The following is a 19,876-nucleotide window of genomic DNA, read 5'->3' as shown; positions in this document are numbered from 1 at the left end:
AACAGCCCTTAACAGGGTTACCTACGCTGCCTCCCCAAAACTAGGTCTTAGGTTTAATGCTAATAATTGAGCCCAGCGGCCCAGGCCAGCCTAGATGTGTATGTGTGTATCCTCGCCCCCACTCCCAGAATGGTACCACATCTGAATTCAGGTTGAGAATCATATTTGAATTATTCCCCACATCAAAAACTCCCCTTATTTTATAGGGAACAGATTAGGGCTTAGCTAGAATGCTTCTCACTTAATGTTATCAAAATTAAGAAGGAACTATATACCATCATTAGGACAGGTAGTTCAGTATGTTACACTCACAAGTTTTTTTTTAAGGGACAAGCTGTGTTTGGAGGCAGTAATGTTGGAATGTTGAAGTGGATGTATGTGTGTGTATGTTATTCCCCACCCGGAGTTTCTTTGTTCCAGATTGCCTCCATCCATATGGTTTCATCTGGGAGATGCATCTTTACACACTAGTTGCACTAGATTCTTTTTGGGGTTTTCTTGGGGGTTGCATCTCAATTTCTGTGCCTAAATTGGAGATTACTATTACCACTACTTTGCAAGACAGTTGTGCCAACCAAGGCAATGAAGGTTTATGCCTTTTATTCCAGTCTTATCAAATCCCCATGTACAGAAGAATTGTACAGTAGAATACGAAAAAAATACCCTACCATGAAATTGTTTACTGTTCTGGAAAAATGCCTCTTGGTGGGTCCTTGCTATAAAAATAGTAGACCAATCTTTCATTTGGCCATTACCCAGATTTTAAAGAATGTCAGCTGAAGTTAACTGACCTCTATCTGTTGAGCAGAGCTGACTCTTAATAGGAGAACTACTTAAAGTAAATGGATTATGGATTGCTGTTAGGCCACCATGTGGGCTAACTCTGGTGGCATCCTATGTGCTTGGCTAAGTGGGACCAAACCATTCAGTTCAGGTATGCAAGATGAATCCTTTTCTGTTAAATAAAAATGGACAAACTGACCTTGCATGTCTGTAGTTCTTTAGAAAAAGACTTTAGAGTACAACTTAGGATACCAGCAGATCCCTAGTGGTGTTGTACCTCCTGTTGTCTGCCAGACTGACAGATAGTGTACAATGCTGATATATGGGAATACACGAACACATAAGGCTGACACATTCTGAATTAGACAATTGGTCTTTAAGGCCAGCATTGCCTACTCTGGCCAGTGGCAGCTCTCAATGCATCAGGCAATAGTCTTTTTCATTGCTCATTATCTGGTCCTTTTAACTGGAGATGCTGGGGATTGAATCTGTGACCTTCTGCATACCGAGCACATAATCTACCATTGAACCACAGGGCCTCTTAAGATTCATATGGTGCGGAACTAATCCAGTAGAGTAAATGCAAGAGAAGGCTTAGAAAATCAGTTGACCTTCATACCCAAAAAAGTGAGAAAGAAACTGTGAACCAAGTTTTCTTTAATAGTTCTGGGCTGCTGTTTTAATACAGATGATCCAGGACATAGCTGGCAATATATTTAATGGCTATCAAGGTCTCCTCACAAGTTGGCTTTATTTGAGACTCAGGAAGAGCAAAACCATAGCGCCCTGTGTCACGAAGCTCGAAGGTGAAGGAATACTTGATGCCCTGGTCATAAGCCCAGTCATCAGACCCACCAGCAGCTGGATCTGCAAGGATCAAAGAGGGAAGAAATCCTTTGAAAAGGAGAACGTAGGCAAATAAAGCATCACTTCAAAACTTTATTGCATTTTCACCACATCATTGCCACTGGGACTGCTGATTTTTGCTTTGATAAGAAGAATTTTACCTCTGGATTTCTGATTGGGTACTGATGTATGGTAAAACCCAGCTAATGGCATAAGAACATAAGAACATAAGAACAAGCCAGCTGGATCAGACCAGAGTCCATCTAGTCCAGCTCTCTGCTACTCGCAGTGGCCCACCAGGTGCCTTTGGGAGCTCACATGCAGGATGTGAACGCAATGGCCTTCTGCTGCTGCTCCTCCCGAGCACCTGGTCTGTGGAGGGATGGAGGGATGGAGGCATGGAGGGATATTACAGGTGACCACTGTAACAAATGGTTATGTGCATCTCATGGTAAATCATCAATTGGGAAATGGTTGGGCTCACATTCCCTTGGTTCAAGAAGGTCAGGATCTAACTACACACAGGAGCAGCAGTGGCGTAGTGGTTAAGAGCAGGTGCATTCTAATCTGGAAGAACCGGGTTTGATTCCCCATTCTGCCGCCTGAGCTGTGGAGGCTGATCTGGGGAATTCAGATTAGCCTGTACACTCCCACACATGCCAGCTGGGTGACCTTGGGCTAGTCACAGCTTCTCGGAGCTCTCTCAGCCCCACCCACCTCACAGGGTGTTTGTTGTGAGGGGGGAAGGGCAAGGAGATTGTAAGCCCCTTTGAGTCTCCTACAGGAGAGAAAGGGGGGATATAAATCCAAACTCTTCTTCTTTTCTTAAGTCCTTGTGTTGCGTCCAGGACTGCTATAAGAACGTTCAGTCAGATGTGAGTTTCAAATTGAGAATTCACTTCCCAAGCATGTGGGCATACAATACAGGGTAGGACTTTGGCATGCAGGAAGAAGGGCTTATGACTACCCGCATATCATTTTCTAACCAAAAGGTGTTGGCTCTTGGATGTGCTATTTGCCCCGTTTGGGAAACTTCACTGGGACAAACAGGACTCATGGGGCTGTTGCAGGTCAGGAAAGTGGCACATGTGGAAGCTCTTCTTCCTATGCATGGCCATCATGATCTGCACTGGAACCCTGTGCACCTGGGAAGTGGCAATTTCTGTCTGATTGAAAGTGGAGGACCTGGACACATCCCTGTGATCAAAATGAATGTGATTGAGCAAGTCAGTGCGTTGCTTGTCTACTGCATAGTTGAGTGCATCTGTAGAGCAGTACAAGTTTAGCAAACAATGAATGGTAGGAAAAGTAAAGGTATATTCATTTTCCGGGGAAACTTCAGGTGATGATATACCCTTGTTTAGCACATTCGATGCCTGATGCTGGCACAGCAGTGTAATAGAAATGTGGGGAGAACATGATAGAGATTGTCAGAGAAATGCAACATTCTCAACCCCCCCCCCCCCCCCCCAAAAAAAAAAAAAAAAAGGAAATCCAGCCCTTCTATGTTGTTTAATGCTAATGCACTGATTTGGGAATGTGTGCATTTGCAGCATAGAAGGTATAAATGAGACCTCAATGATGCTGAATTACAACCAAGTTTGAACATTAGGGTAATACTTACAGATAGTTGAGGCTCCTGGGCCATATGTGTATTTTGTGCCATGCAATGTAGCTAGTTCTTTAATAGTAGCTTTAGCCAGGGAATTCTACAGGGAGAAAGTAGGTAAGGTCAGATATGCTGCAGTTTTACTTGCCTAATTCAGCTAAGTAACTTGCTGTGTAAATTCAAGGGTATTAGTTCATCAACAAGAAATGTACCTTTTTGGCACATCAAAAGTTCTCAGCCCCTTTAAATTCAGAGTAATCCTACTAATGTTAGTGGGAGTACTAGGAGGATAATGCAACCTATCTTCTGATTGCAAATCTCATTTTCTTTAAAGACACCAGAATAGAACATGCCTCTGCAAGGAGACCTTCTTGTCTCCCCCACTTCTCACCTCTGACCTGTCTCATCCCCATCCCCTTCACTACTCACCACCCCTGTTCTGACACCTGAACTCTTGTGACCTCAAAGGTTTGGAAAGTCTCATTGGGCATATGCAGCAGGCAGTGCTGTCTTTTGACTCTTGTGGAACTGGAACAGAAGGAACAATTATCCTCTACTCTTGGGTATTGGCTGGGACGCAGACAGGTGGCAATTCAGGGGTGGTGAGTGGTGGTGGGGGGGGGGGGGTTGAGCGAGGGCAGGGATGAGTGGTGGGGCCAGGGCAGTGAGAAATGGTAATGACAAATTTCCTTGCTAAGGCGCCAAAATAGCTTAGTTCACTGCATATTCATTGACTGCTGCATCTCTTTAAAACTGTTCTGTTTAAGTTCAGATGTACAGATAGCGGAGGCCTGAAACTGACCTGTTCCTGCCATCCTAAATGACAGCTTGAGGTTTTTACTTACAGGATAGCATAGCCTCGTGCCTTTTCACAGTTGTGAGATTGCAGGAAGTTGCTTCGCAATGCTTGCTCAATTCACCAAATCAGATTTATCTTAACAAAACTGCTTCTGCTTAAATATGTCTCAATTTGGGGGCTGTTTGAACAAAGTCATCATAGCAATATGTAGCTTCTACATTTTATTTATTTGTTTATTCTATTCACATCACAGGCTGCATGAAAAAGATCTGAACTCCTTTGCTTTTCCTCATAAGAAAGGTGCTCCCTGCAACCTGTCATTTTTCTGCCCCCTTTCCAGTGCACCAGTAATTTTTTTTGACATATGGAGAACTGAATACAGTATTCCGAATATGGTTACACCATAAATCTATAGCATGCCCCTTCTGTTTTCAATCATTTTTCCTAATAATCCCTATTATAGAAGTTGCTTTTTCATTATTGCCACACGGAGTGAACATTTTTATTGATCTACAAAACCAAAAAGCTCTTTCCTTGTCAGTCACCACCTGTTCAGATCCCATTCGCAATGCTTGTTTTTCTTTGAGCTTAATAACTCTTTAATAACAGTTGCCCCCAGTTTCTTTGAAACAGGCATTAGGCTAACTGGCCTTCAGTTTCCAGGATTTCCTCTGAATTTCTTTTTAAATATGGCATTATGTTTGTAACCTTCCAGTTCTCAGGAAGAGAGACCGCTTCTAGTGGCATGTCACACATTTTTATTAGGGCGGCCCCCCCAAATGCCTTAAGAATCTTCAATGTATGTCATCAGGTGTATGGTCTGTTAATTTTAAATTTTAGCCCTTCAACTTCTATCAGATTTCCGTTCTTCTGACACCCTTACTACGATCAGTGGCACAAGAATGAATAACCACCTCACATTTTCTGCAGTGAAACCTGATCCAAGCAATTCCTGCAGTTTTTCCTCTAATCTCACTATCTTTCTTGAACAATCTTACCATGTATTTGCTGTTCATGGGCCCCACTCCCTCCCCGGCTGTTTTCATGTTTTGGGCGCTTTTAAAGCATTCCTTGTTGTCTCATTGTTTTTAGTAACACACACTTGACACATTCCCACATTGCTACCAACATGGTTTCCTTGACTTCATCTTGCACAAAACCAGTGCTTTTTTCTTGTTCACTTCATTTGGGCAAGCCTTTCCATTTTAAAGGAAACTTTCTTATCTTTTATGGCTCTCTTTTCTCTGCTTGTTAACTGCATTGACATCCTTTTAGATTGGTGGAAACGTTCTTAGTCTGTGATATGCATTTATCTGAGCTTCCAGTGTCGTGGATTGTTTCTGTAGCAGGCAGATATAACACAGCTGAGATTAATACTCCTGATCATCTGGGGGCATTTTCAACAGATGTGCAACCGTGGGGCTGCCTCCATTTTTCCAGCCTCACATACTAATTAATAATCCTGCTGTAAAGTAACAAATTATGAGGCTCCTGACCATAGTAAGTATCCAGGGAGTGCAGGAAGCCCAAATGTGGAGACTCAATTGGTTTTAAGACTTGTAGGGCATTCTTCAAAAGGGTTTTTTTAACAGCAATATGAAGGCTTATTGCTCTGAGTGAATACAACGTCCAACACAAGAACAGGTGGATGTGCCCTTGACAGCATTGAGTGCTGCTACCCGCTCTGTAGCTCAATTCTTGCATAACATGAGCACATTGAATAACTTGCATGAGAACAATTATGGAACTTCCATCACCACCTCTTGATAAGGTCACCACCTGTAGCAAGGGCACCACTTCTTGAGCAGCAGTGGTGTAGTGGGTAAGAGCAGTGGCTAAGAGCAGGTGCACTCTGATCTGGAGGAACCGGGTTTGATTCCCAGCTCTGCCGCCTGAGCTGTGGAGGCTTATCTGGGTAATTCAGATTAGCCTGTGCACTCCCACACACGCCAGCTGGATGACCTTGGGCTAGTCACAGCTTTTCAGAGCTTTCTCAGCCCCACCCACCTCACAGGGTGTTTGTTGTGAGGGGGGGGGGGGAAGGGCAAGGATATTGTAAGCCCCTTTGAGTCTCCTACAGGAGAGAAAGGGGAGATATAAATCCAAACTCTTCTTCTTGATAAGGGCACCACTTCTAGTAGGGCCTGAAATCTCTTTCCTAGTGAACTCACCCTGACCTGACTAGCCCAGTCTTGTCAGCTGTTGGAAGCTATACAGGGTTGGCCCTGGTTAGTATTTAGATGGGAGACCACCATGGAAGCTAAGGGTTGCTACACAGAGGCAGGCAGTGGCAAACCACCTCCAAACATCTTTTGCCTTGAAAACCTGACAGGGTTGCTATGTCAGCTGCAACTTGACAGCAAAAAACCTGATGCTCAGCAGCAGTAGCTGTAATGCTTCCAACAAACCATTGCATAAATTATCTGTGCTCTGAAGCTAGTCTAAATTCCACCGAATCTGGCCTAATTGTCAGAATGAAGATGGCCAAAAAGAATCCATGGATGTTCCAATTGTATCTTCAAATTCTCTCAAAGGAACTATGAGTAATGTCTCTGTCCTTCCAATAAATGCTCACACAACTACAAATCCTTTTTAAAAAAGTACTAATCTTCCATGCATATGTCTCCTGGAAGGATGTTCCTATCAAGCATTTTCTTTTTATGGTATGAATAACAAAGATAATGGTACCCCCATTATCACAGCTCTTACACAATAGTCTTTGGGTAATTTCTTGGAAGCAATGCATCATCTACAAAAAGTACATTGCCAAGGTTTCACAACTCTGTCCACTTAATTGCACTCCTGACAGTTGTATTCACATGTGTGCATGCACATACACACAATACATGATCTCTAACTATCATTTTTTTTAAAAAAAATTGAAACAGTTACAACAACTTCCTTTCCTGCTATGTTACACTTGTACTCTTTAGTTGGGACCAGTTGCTTTTTATCTTTGCAATCAGACTTTCCCAGCTTTCTTTTAATATTTACATTGAGTCAGTCAAAAGCTGTGTACATTTAATTACCTTTTTAAAAAAAGAAACATTTTGGGCTGTATTTTGAATTTGCTCATACTTTGGCCTGGGTTCTTGATTAGATCATCTTATATTCCCTCCCGGTCCAGCAAAAATGAATCCAACCTGTTTAGCCCTTATTTGTCCTTGCATTTCTTTTTAACTCTTGGAAAGTGATAGTGTGGCAAATACCCTGTTTGTAAATGTCAGAAGTCTGACAATAAACCGTCTGAGTTCTGTGCATAAACTCAGGAAGTACTGGTGAAGTCACTCCTAGACCAAACAATAAAATAAAATAAATCCTGGCCTATTTGTTCTGGCTACATAAACACTCTGTTCAGATTTCTTTAGTTTTAGTTCTATTAATTGCCAGATTTCTTTTTCTACTGGTATTATATTAATGGGGTTATCTTACAGTAAAAAAACAATAACCCTGTACATATTTTTATGAGTATTGCTTGGGAGAAGTACTGAATATATTATGTTTAAAATTGTTAGAATAATAAGTATCTGCTCTGTGTTGATAGGTCTATTAAAGCCCAAACAAGATTGTCAAAGACTGTACACCGCCATCCATCTTGAAAAGGGAATATGCACAACAATTCAGCTCCTATTTGGTTTGGCTGTTATGGGTTTTCTGGGTTGTGTGACCATGGTCTGATTTTTTGCTCCTAACGTTTCACCCACACCTATGGCTGGTATCCACAGAGGTATGTCACAGTAAGATATGTTCCTCTCCATGGCACAGTGTGGAGCGATAGTGTGGTGACATGCATTTGCATATGTTTGTCCATTTCACATGTAAGGGTGGGATGAGACGCATTTGCCTGTGTCTAGATGGCAGTGGCATACCTACAAAAAATTGCATTCTTAGAAGATGTATATTTGTCTGCATCTCGACGGAATTCAGAAGAGTGTGCAAAGGAACATGCCATCTTAAGGACCGTGAAAAGATTTACACACCCCAAAGGTCATTGGGCTTGTGTTCTAATATGCCACAAGATAAACTGGGTGTAATTTCAGTGGTAGTTTTTGATATGGCATGAGGATTTGGTATTCAAAGAACAAAAACAAAGTGAAAAATACAACTAACAATACTGAAGTCCTTGGGTGAGCCTTAAAGTAGCTTTCTGGATCCCTGCCTGTGTTTTGCTTTTGATTTAGACCAAATGACAATGTGTGAAGTTAGAAACATTCTGTAAGAATCAAAGGCCAACAAGAAAACAGAGAAACAATTCCAGTTTTCTGGAATAATCTCAACAAAACTCCTTGGATGGAGTAATAATGTAATCTAGCTTAATGAAACCAAACAAAAATACATTTTAAAAAATGGAAAAAGAGGGAATTGTGCTGCCAGATGTCCAAGGCAAAGACATTAAGCTGCCCCTGCTCTTAGTTTCTGACTCAGAATCCTGATATTTTCCCTTGGGAGACATCATAAATCTGTCAGAGTTCTAGGGCCAACTTTTTGTTTTGACCTTGGACTTTAACAGCTGAAAGAGAAAATTAAAATGCTGTTAGTTTTTTTAAAAATGGGTTGTTTGTTGTGGTGTTTTAGTGCCAGTAATATCCATTTATTAATATTCCACAGCATTGAAGTAATTTTCTACTGAGAAATTGATCACTCTTGGACAAAAAATTATAATATACTAAGAAGAGAAATTTGCTTTTTAAAAATCAAATTGTATCATGTTCCTAGGTTTAGAGTATTTTAAAGATGTGTTTTGAACATGATTTAGGAATAAAACACCCATTGCTATTTTAACATATTGGCCAAGTAAGTCAGAGAACAAATTCCATTTCTCCGGATGTTACTTTACACTATTAAGGCTGATAGAAGCTTGGAAAGAATAACTGAAAATAAGAATCCCATTATTTCCATGTGGGGCTGTACATTTACTCTGCTTAGGTTAACTCTGTGTTGAACAGTTGAACAGGAATCATTACTTAAAAAACAGCAGAATGTCAATAGAGTCAGAAAACTGTTTATAAAAATAAGATGAAGTGAAGCTGACATACCCCTCAGTACTGTAGACTGCACAGGTCAACCTCCTTGCAAAATGGCTCATCTTAATAAAGAAGTTTTGCCTCTTACCTGTGATTATACACCTAAATATGGTTGAAGAGGTTGTGTGAAGAAACTACTACTACTACTACTACTACTACTACTACTACTACTACTACTACTACCCCCATTCTTAGACCAAGGTCTTGAACAATAAATCCATAATATTTAAATGTAAGATCCACATGCAAAAATACCTCTCATAATCTCTTCTCTGCAACTTCTAAAATGAGTACCAAAATAAGTACATTGAGGGTTAGAGTCCTCCAAGAGGAACTGAAGCTTTCCCTCTGAAGTTGCTCAAGAAAACCATGTATTAAAACATGGCATAATCCATTTTAACCCTACATTGGGACACAAAAAGGGCATTGCAAAAGGGTATGTTCCAAGCAATCCATTAACTGAAGAGGGGAGGGACAGTTGTGTGGAAGGAAATAAACTGTAGATGTTGCACAAACAATTCATTTGGACACTATGATTGTGATACACTAAAACTGCCACACTATAACTAGAGTGAGAGCAAAAACATGTCTCTTTTACATCACTGAATCTGAAACACATATGTCCAATCCAGAGGGCACCATGGTTGGAGATGGCTCTGCTGCTACAACACCCCCAAAAGGTTTTCAAGTGATGTGCGGGTGCAACCAACAAAAACACCCTCGCCACCTGAAAGCCCTCCATTGGGTTGAATGGAGTTATGCCACCCTTTTGGGTGGTGTAATTCTAAGGCCCTGATTGCAGCATTTCTGGCTCAAAAGGTCGGATGGAAGCCTACTACAGTCAGCTCCATCCCCTGGAACACCTTTGACATGCCTCTGCTGCATGTGCCCTGGAAAGAGCAAATCTGCTGGTGTGAGCCCACACCCCATCCAGAAGCCAATTCACCCCCCTCTCTGGCTTGGGATGTTTATCTCACATCTGACCATTTCTCTTTCATTTGTTTCACTTTCTTTTGTTTTTACTCTGTTGACCGACTTTTAAATATGTATCCCTCAATCAACTTTTAAAGAAGTATCCCTTGATAGGGCTGTACTTTGTTACTTCAATTATTGTAACTCAGTTCAGTTCCACATGACGTAATAACTTTACTGTGGATGCCTTCCACACACACATGCCACATTTTAAATGCATTTAACATGTACACCGGCCCATTTGGATGAAGTGTTACTAGGACAGTGGTTATGTGCTAATGCTTTATGCAGATGAACTGGCTCATGTGGTAAATGCATTTAATATGATGAGATACACTGCAAAGTTTACACGTGACCTATGACATGTATAAACTGGTCATCGAGCAGTAAAACAATAGGTTCCATTTCTTATTTTGTGATTATTACAAGACATTCACTTTCTTTACCAGATGCAGTTATGGTTGCCTTTTTGAGAGGGTTGCCAGCTTCAGATTGGGAAATACCTGGAGATTTTTGGAGCAGAGCCTGAAAAGTGTGGGGTTTGGGGAGGGGGAAGACTTGAATGGGATTTAATGCCATAGAATCCACCTTCCAAAGCAGCCATTTCCTCTAGGTGAACTGATCTCTATCATCTCAAGATCAGTTGTTATCCCAGAAGATCTCCAGCTACTAACTGGAAGTTGGCAAACCTAAAAGGCCTGGGAATCTTTAATAGCTTCATTCTCTATCATTTTGCCAATCAAAAAGTCATCCTGACCTCCTTCTCCTCCCTGCTGGGAAAAATTCAGAGATACCAAATGATGTCTGCCTGATTGCAGATTTTAGCCATTTAAACTGTGCAAAACTGGAAAAGTAAGGACTTCAGACTGAGGGATCCTGTAAGAATTAAATTTGTGAAGCAAAAATGGTTGAGACAACTAATGTAATCTAGCCAGGGGAACAAGTTTGCCCCAACCATTCTATCTTTCAAAACCACTCTAACCGTTCAAAGCTGCCATTTTGTTTCTACTTACCAGTTCCACGTTGTTACTTGCTACGTCATAAGTATAAGAATATGGATACAGCAGCATCTGGGAGTAAGAGTGAATAGTCAAGTAAGCTTTGATGGTTGAGAGGTTGTTACGGATGAAGTTAACCAAGGCCTTTGTCTCCTTTTCAGATTCAGGTGCACTGCCACAGTAAGTGTCATCACATGGTCTTCTGGAAGCACCGACACCTGTATGCCAAATAAAGAGAAGCCATAAATGGAAAGAAGGTAACAAACAATAGCCGTGTCTCACAGCACTGGCTTAGATGGAAGCAGAATTTATAATGTTAGCTTCCTAGGAAGCAAATCTAACCAGGTCTATTCAAAAGTGAGTCCCATGGTATTAAATGAGGATTACTCCCAGGACTATATCTTTGGAACTGTGGCTTTAATTTAATAGAATACGTGTCAAAGTACATGCCACATGGGACTTCTATAACTAGATCTTCCAAAGTTTTAGGCAGCAAAACTGAATTTGATTAATGTCAAGACACTGTTCAACAGGGGTTTAATCCCCCCCCCCCGCCCCATACCGTTTCACTAATCAAAACCATCCCCTGAATCTTCTGTGAACTGCAGTGGAGGGAAAAAAAGACACACCTATTACTTCATGCCACTCCCAAATCTATAGGAATTTTTCAACTCAGCGCTGGCAAACCTACAGTCCAGTACAGTGGCCCAGCTCTGATGAAATCCTGCTTTGAAACCTTGAAACATTTGAAAACCTTAAACTTAATTTTAAAAAAAGTTATCACAAATTTCCTGAGAGGATAGTTTTGGCCAAACTGCAAGTGACCAAATGAGCTAATTACATGTTACAACCTGTTAAAAATATGTGTTTATTTACTCCACTTCTAGTGTTCCTTTCTTGTAAAAACTCAACCACCAAAACTATGGAATAAAATAGTAAAACACATATAACTGTAAAACTAAATTACAAAATTGGAGAACAATATTAAACATACAATTATCGTTGCATTAAAAAAGCTGCCTGCAGATTTTTCACAGACATTAAAACTACAACCTAATCCTTTTACAAAATGCCTTTTCCATTTGCAAAAAGTTGGCTTTTCTAGAAGTCTCCAAAATGTCTCCTCCTCTGCATCTTTCTCCTCATAGGATTCAAAATGTACCTTTACACTCCCCCTTGATGCACAAAATACATCCAAGAGCAGGTTTTTTTTAAAGATCCCAGGACTCCCTTGTACATGTCTGTGCAAGCCTCTCTGTGATGAAATGAGATTATGCAAAGGAGAAAGAAAACAGGCCTGGCATGCTAACACAGTCCCTGGAAGATAAACAGTGGAACACTATGCAGAATTGCCCACTGAAATTAGTGTACAAAATATATTAGTCTGTATGGGATTGCATTGAAAGCAGCCTGAAGGGTCAGAAAGATACCCATTGTAGGACAGGATCTTGCTTCCAACTACAAAGACGTTAATGTATTGTTGAAGGCTTTCACTGCCGGAATCACTTGGGTGCTGTGTGGTTTCCGGGCTGTATGGCCATGTTCTAGCAGCATTCTCTCCTGACGTTTCGCCAGCATCTGTGGCTGGCATCTTCAGAGGATCTGATGTTGGGAAAGCAAGTGGAGTATATATATCTGTTGGAGTGTCCAGGGTGGGTGGAGAAACGTTGTCTGTGAGTAACAAAGAAGGCAACCAGGTCAATAGTTGAGGGCATCTGAATAGAAGTATGAGTAACAATGAAGACTATAGCCTGGGAGTGTCAATGGAGATAGCAAGGTCACTGGTGGGAGCATCTGAATAGAAGTATCCTGGCCTTTGTTTCTTTTGTCTATGGTCATCTTGTGTTTGTGTGGAGCTGGTTAGACACTGTCTTGACTCTAGTATTTTTCAACACTGGCAGCCAAGTTCTGTTCATTTTCATAGTTTCTTCCTTCCTGTTAAAATTGTCCATGTGCTTATGGATTTCAATTGCTTCTCTGTGTAGTCTGACGTGGTGGCTTTCAGAGTGGTCCAGAATTTCTGTTTTTTTCAAATAATATTCTATGTCCAGGTTGGTTTATCATGTGTTCTGCTATTGCTGATTTTTCTGGCTGAAATAGTCTGCAGTGCCTTTCGTGTTCTTTGATACATGTCTGCGCGCTGCGTTTGGTGGTTCCTATGTAGACTTGTCCACAGCTGCATGGTATGCGATAGACTCCTACAGTAGCTAAAGGATCCCTCTTATCCTTTGCAGAACGTAGCATCTGTTGAATTTTCTTAGTGGGTCTGTAGATTGTTTGTAGGTTGTGCTTCTTCATCAGTTTTCCTATGCGATCAGTGGTTCCCTTCATGTATGGTAAGAACACTTTCCCTTTAGATGGCTCTTTATCTTTGTTCATGTGGCTTGTTCGTGGTCTTGCAGCCCTTCTGATTTCTGTATTAGAGTAACCATTAGCCTGTAGAGCCCTGTTTAGGTGATTCAATTCATCTTGTAGGAGGTGAGGTTCACAGATTCTGTTTGCGCGATGTACCAAAGTTTTTATGGTGCTCCTTTTTTGCCCTGGATGGTGATTGGAGTTTTTGTGTAGATATCTGTCCATGTGTGTAGGTTTTCTGTATACTGTGTGTCCCAATTGCTGGTTTGGTTTGCGGATGACTAAAACATCTAAAAATGGCAGTTTTCCTTCATTTTCTTTTTCCATTGTAAATTGGATGTTTGGGTGGATCTTGTTGATATGGTCCAGGAACTTGTTTAGTTCTTCTTCTCCGTGGCTCCAAATGGTGAATGTGTCATCCACATAACGGAACCATATGGTGGGCTTTTTTGGTGCTGTTTTCAAGGCTTGTTTCTCAAAATGTTCCATATAAAAATTAGCTATTACAGGGCTAAGAGGGCTACCCATGGCTACCCCATCTTTCTGTTCATAGTATTCATTATCCCATTGGAAGTAGCTAGTAGTGAGACAATGTTGAAACAGGGCTGTGATGTCTTTTGGGAATTTCTGGTTAATGAGTGTCATGGTGTCTGCTATGGGGACCTTGGTGAATAGGGAAACCACATCAAAAATGTGGACATAGAATATTATTTGAAAAAACAGAAATTCTGGACCACTCTGAAAGCCACCACATCAGACTACACAGAGAAGCAATTGAAATCCATAAGCACATGGACAATTTTAACAGGAAGGAAGAAACTATGAAAATGAACAGAACTTGGCTGCCAGTGTTGAAAAATACTAGAGTCAAGACAGTGTCTAACCAGCTCCACACAAACACAAGATGACCATAGACAAAAGAAACAAAGGCCAGGATACTTCTATTCAGATGCTCCCACCAGTGACCTTGCTATCTCCATTGACACTCCCAGGCTATAGTCTTCATTGTTACTCATACTTCTATTCAGATGCCCTCAACTATTGACCTGGTTGCCTTCTTTGTTACTCACAGACAACGTTTCTCCACCCACCCTGGACACTCCAACAGATATATATACTCCACTTGCTTTCCCAACATCAGATCCTCTGAAGATGCCAGCCACAGATGCAGGCGAAACGTCAGGAGAGAATGCTGCTAGAACACGGCCATACAGCCCGGAAACCACACGGCACCCAAATACAAAGACTTTAATTTGCCCTCTTGTGGATTTCTTGCAAAAGCTGACCTTAACAGACAAAGGCCACAAAGATCTTGAGCTTGCCTGACCATTTGCCAAGTCAAAATTCCCTACTCTAAAAGGGATGGATTTCCCACCATTTCGGGTAACAAGATGATTTGTTCACTGTAGATAAACTTTGAAAGGAACAAATCAGCAGCACAGATCTCCAGGAAAACAAAGCAAAAACCTTGCTGAGGTACAAACATTTAAACTGATTATGACTTCAGAAATTAGACTTTTCTACAATGCTTTCAGGTACAAACATACTTTTATTGATGAGCTCCTAGGTTGGATCCTCTCTTACACATAGGATTCCATTGACACCAGCCTGTCCTTTTCCGAGAGTGAAACTAAAGTGTACAAGGTCTGCTCATCACTGGAGTCAGGTCTAATAATAGAGTCCTCTCTCCAGATAAAGCTAAACCCCTTTGCCGCTCTCTCAGGCAGAGCTACCCTTCACTCTGTTCTTTTTCCTGAGTTAGACCTGAGCTGTCACTGTTCTCTCCTTAAGGCAGAACTCAACTGTCCCTTCCACTGTGTTCACTCCAACATCTCATTCCCCTTCTCGAAGGTGATTGGATGTTGGAGCAGCACTCCTATGGGCTCATCTGAGTGGCTGATTTTCCCGTCAGGGGTAGGACAGCCTCCTGTCCATCACACTATCCCTTTTACTTTGCCTGCTCTTCAGGATAAATAGGAACATGGACATACTTGTCATAAAAAGATAAAGCATACTTACTGCACCAGCCAGCATTGAAATTTCTGTTGGGATCAGTTCCAATGCAGCTGGTACCAGGGTTTGTAGAACGGGTCTTTCTCCACATGCGAGACTGAAAAGGAGCACATTTGTACATTGAACATTGAAGATCATAAGAGGATACGTGGACGTTTGAGCTTTTTATTCAGGAAAAAAGACAAATTAGTTACCTTAGTCCAAGTATAGACATAGCCATCAATGTTGAAGACAGGCAAGACATAGAAATCCAGCTGGTCAAGAAGGCGGGTCATGATAGTTTCTGTCCCATAGGTTCTAACAGCCTAGGTACAGATTAAATAGTTAAAACAATTAGGATAAGTCAAACTGCTTACCTAGTTTTATGTTGATTGTTGGAAACTACCTCCCTATTTGGGTAATTGCTATAATTTGTTGTGAAAACATTTTGATGTTGTTTGGCACTTTCTCCTTTCAAAGTATTGATTTTTCTGTGCTTTCCCCCATCTCCCCTCCACTGCCCAGGCCCCTGCTTGCCCTCACTGCCCTTTAATACTTATGGCTATCATTGGCTATGTGATTTTGTATATAATGATACCTTTGACATGCTGACAACACAGGCAGCAGTAAAGAAAATTGTTCCACGGTCTATCTGATTGAACTCTTAATAAAGATAAGAGGAGCAAAGGAGAAAAATGGTGCTGAGAAGCAGCAACATCCAGGGAAACAAAAGGATACCAAACAGCATAGCAGAAACACAGATGTGGGATGTTGTGGGTCTGTTTTCCAGCAGCTGACTCAGCAGCACTGAATATAACAATTCACAAGAGAATGTCTAAATTTCAGCCCTACCCCTGATACGTTTGTAAAACTCATGTCTATAAAATGATATAACATGTTCTGTAACAGGCACGTTTTCATGTGATATTAAAGCTCATGCAGAAATTAGTGTACTGTAGTAGCATACTGTACGAGTGTACTGGTATAGTGTATTATAATATCAGAGTATTCAAAAAGAATGGTACTGATTACAGGAGCTTTATTAGATGGCAGCTTAAGGCCACCAAAAAGTAATCTTTTGGCACAGAAATCAGTCAAAGATGGATTTCAGGTGAGAGCTGAAAGTAATGGCTTCAGGTGCGTTACCTCCAGGAAGTCGTTCTCAGGGGAATTTGCTTCCAAGTAAGACAATGATGCAATAATGGTACTTAATAGTGAAGGATTTAGCAACAGACTCCCTCGACTGAATGAGGTATAAAATGAGAGACTCTTGGTTGCAATTCAGTCAAACAGATCTGCATGCAAAACCCAGTAAAACCAGTGGATTGTGCATAGCCAGCTTCAGCCAATATTCAGGCTATTTCCTAAATGTGGCACCAATCCCAGTGAGCTAAAATCTGGGACTGACTGTGCTAAAGGGTGAGTGATAGCGGCAGCAACCAGAGCTGCTAAATAAGGTTATGCTTTATTCTCTGCTGAGTTACTGAGAGAGATAAGGCGATCACATTTACAAAGGCATGACTGGGGTGTCACTTTCAGTTTCCAAGGCTGCTTGTGCACACATATCTGAGTGGACAGGAGGGGCTGGCCCGTCACTGCTGGGTCTCTGCCAAGGCTATCAAGTCAAATATTTTCACTCACTTGATTTGGATTTTAACAGCCTACTGCTGCTTTAGGTTATTTTTTTAAAACTTCAACGTACTATGGATGAGAATGAAGCAGCTGGAAGTTGCTTTTTAAGGTTATTCTGATAAAGGCAAATGCGGATGACTGTTACAGCTGTAAGTATTACAGGAATGGAGCTTACTGATAACACATCTCCTTCTCAAATGCCAGTGGCCACTGGTCAGCTGACTGACTCTTGAGAATTAATGAAACTGGCAGAGTGTCAGGGCTGTCAAGGAGGAGGAAAGGTAGAATTTGTCTAGGATGACTGTAGTCAACAAGGACAGCAGAGGCTGCATTTGATTGGCAGAAAGAGGATTCGCACAGTACAGGCAGATCATTCTCCTTGGTTTGCTGGGGGGTCGTATTTGCCAAGGCATGTAGGGATTCTTCCCTGGCTTACTGAGGGTACAAGAGGAATCCCTCTCTGATAATGCACTTATTGACTTCCTAATGTGCACGTGCTGTCCCACTTCTGTCAATCTTATTAATTACCTACTACATCTATAATCTGTAGTCCACCACAGAACAGTATAATACATACACAGTGGTGGGATCCAAATTTTTTAGTAACAGGTTCTGATGGTGGTGGGATTCAAACAGTGGCGCCGCTGCACACACGCACCTCCAGTCCCTATTGGGCAGGGAGGTTGCTTTAGTAACCCCTTCTCGGCACTCAGAAAAAATTAGTAACCACTTCTAGAGAAGTGGTGAGAACTGGTTGGATCCCACCTCTGCATACGAACAATTATAATACATACAATAAACAGTGCAATAAAACTGCCTCAATTATTTCCACAGAAATTAAAACTACCACCCTTTATAAAAAATGCCCTGCTGAAGAATTCTGTTTTACATATTCTGTGGAATGATGAAAGCATGGGAGTCTTCCTGACCTTCTCAGCTTGGGCATTCCACCAAGTTCGAGTCACACCAGAGAATGTTTGGGCACAAGCAGCTGTTGATCTTACCCTTTGGCAGGGTGGCATCTTCAAAAGCCTTATAAAGTGGAGTGAGGCAGGAGAGAGGGTCCTGCTGATATGGGAGACCTAGATCCTGAAGAGCTTTATTGATGCGTTGAACTCAACCTTGAATCGAACTGTTTTTTTAACTGAACCCAGTAACTAATTGGTAACCATCAGAGTGACTACAGAATTGCATGCCCACATAGCTCCTGTAAGTAACTAAGCTGTGGTGTTAGGTACCCTGATACCCAGAGAGGTCTGCTGCTATTCTCAAGTATTATCTTAAGGAGAAATAATAGGGTTTTCACTTTTGGTATTCCATTGAAGAATTAACTTAAGACCTATTTAGCTTCAGCAAAGTTACTTTATCACTGTGCATTCAGACTGAATCCTGCTAAGGGCTTTATTTGCTTTATTTACTTTATTAGATTTATAGACCACCCTTCCACATTGGATGGACTCAAAGTGACTCACAACAGCCCCACTGCCAGCCTCCATGCAAGAAAGCCAGCTTTTGAAAGCTGGCCTGTGTGGAGGTGGGGGCTGGGGGTTGGTGGCAGTGAGCTGCCCAACCCGCCGCCATGCCCTGCTCCCGCCTCCCTGCAGCCAGCTCCTGGGGCCGGGGCTTGGTGGCATGTGGCTGGGGCACATGCTATTTGGTCATGTATGTATGTGTGGTGTGTGTGTGTGTCCAGCACCCCCCATGTGACCAAAAGGCATGCGCCTGGGGACATGGGTGACCCCATGACCCTAGGTTGGTACGCTCCTGGCTGCACCTCTGTTTTGTGTAACTGTATCAGATCTGAACTGCATGTAGAAAAACTAGGAGAAGAGGAAAAATCAGGGCATCCTCTCTCATGGTGCAATCAGTTCTTGCTACTGAGGAGACGTTGCCCAGTCTGTTTTTACACTGAGTTAAACTTGAACTGATCAGCAGAAATAGACCTCCCCCACCAAAGAAAATAAAAAAAACCTGGATGCTGCATTACAATACTCAAAAATTATATTGTTGGGGCAGGGAGAGAGATTTGGAAATGACAGTTTTAGAAAACCTAGAATGAGAACTTTCCCAAGAGAGGGTTTTTTTAAAAATAAAACTTTTTCTTCCAACAGAATCTGTGGGCTCTGCGCATATGCTAAGTTAACCAACCTGTCTCACAAACCACTGGCAGAATGCAGGTGAGATCCATTCTCTGGCATGGAAGCCACAATCCATAAATATGGCCTTTTTGTTTGCACCACGCTTTCCCACCTGCACAGGTAAAAATAGCACAAGAAGGAAGAAGCAATCTATATGGCATACAAATATTCAGTTCTCTTTCTTTAGATTGCAGCCTCCCTTGAAACCAGAGAGTTCTACTGTTGGAACTGAAGTCGAGAGCTGGGAGTATATTCTCATCTCCAGTGAATTACACACAAAGAAACACAGTGAGAAAGAACACCTTTTATATAAACAGAAACAAAGAGTGGTCAGAGGCAAACCAGGAAAAAGTTTCTTTATCTGTGGACACTGGACAGGAAGAAGTTTGTCAGATGAAATTTATCATGCAGGAATGGCCTAGGACTGCCAACTCTGGGTTGGGAAATTCCTAGAGGTGGTGCCTGGGGAGGGTAAGGTTTGGTGAGGGGTGGGACTTCAGTGCCGCATAATACCATAGAGTCCACCTTCCAAAGTAGCCATTTTCTCCAGGGAATTGACCTCTGGAGACCAGTTGAGAAATAGTGGAACTGCCATGTCTTGAAATTGGCCTCCTCAACTGGGTCCCTGAGTAGATGTTCAGTGAGTCACTATTGGATTTCTTGAAGACCAGGCTGTTACTCAAAAGCATAAAAATTACAATGCTTTCCTGTATTATGATTTTACTTGT

At 41.7% G+C, this 19,876-nt stretch overlaps 1 protein-coding gene across 2 annotated transcripts in view; it reads right to left on the bottom strand.

The window, feature by feature from the left end:
- Positions 1–1,432: 1,432 nt before the first annotated feature.
- Positions 1,433–19,876, bottom strand: part of LOC125437975 (carboxypeptidase B-like) — a 30,128-nt gene continuing 11,684 nt past the window's right edge. For both annotated transcript variants that reach the window (XM_048506085.1, XM_048506084.1), the window contains 6 exons: positions 19,159–19,260; positions 15,594–15,704; positions 15,406–15,496; positions 11,047–11,249; positions 3,254–3,338; positions 1,433–1,650 (listed from right to left, as the gene is read on the bottom strand). In XM_048506085.1, the coding sequence (XP_048362042.1) occupies positions 1,463–1,650; positions 3,254–3,338; positions 11,047–11,249; positions 15,406–15,496; positions 15,594–15,704; positions 19,159–19,260 (780 nt within the window). In that variant the 3' untranslated portion in view covers positions 1,433–1,462. The remainder of the gene's footprint in view (positions 1,651–3,253; positions 3,339–11,046; positions 11,250–15,405; positions 15,497–15,593; positions 15,705–19,158; positions 19,261–19,876) is intronic.

Source organism: Sphaerodactylus townsendi, linkage group LG08 (genome assembly GCF_021028975.2).
Source record: "Sphaerodactylus townsendi isolate TG3544 linkage group LG08, MPM_Stown_v2.3, whole genome shotgun sequence".
In the NCBI taxonomy this organism is placed as follows: domain Eukaryota; kingdom Metazoa; phylum Chordata; class Lepidosauria; order Squamata; family Sphaerodactylidae; genus Sphaerodactylus; species Sphaerodactylus townsendi.
The sequence above is the reverse complement of the archived record's forward strand: the minus strand, read 5'-3'. Positions and strand labels throughout refer to the sequence as shown.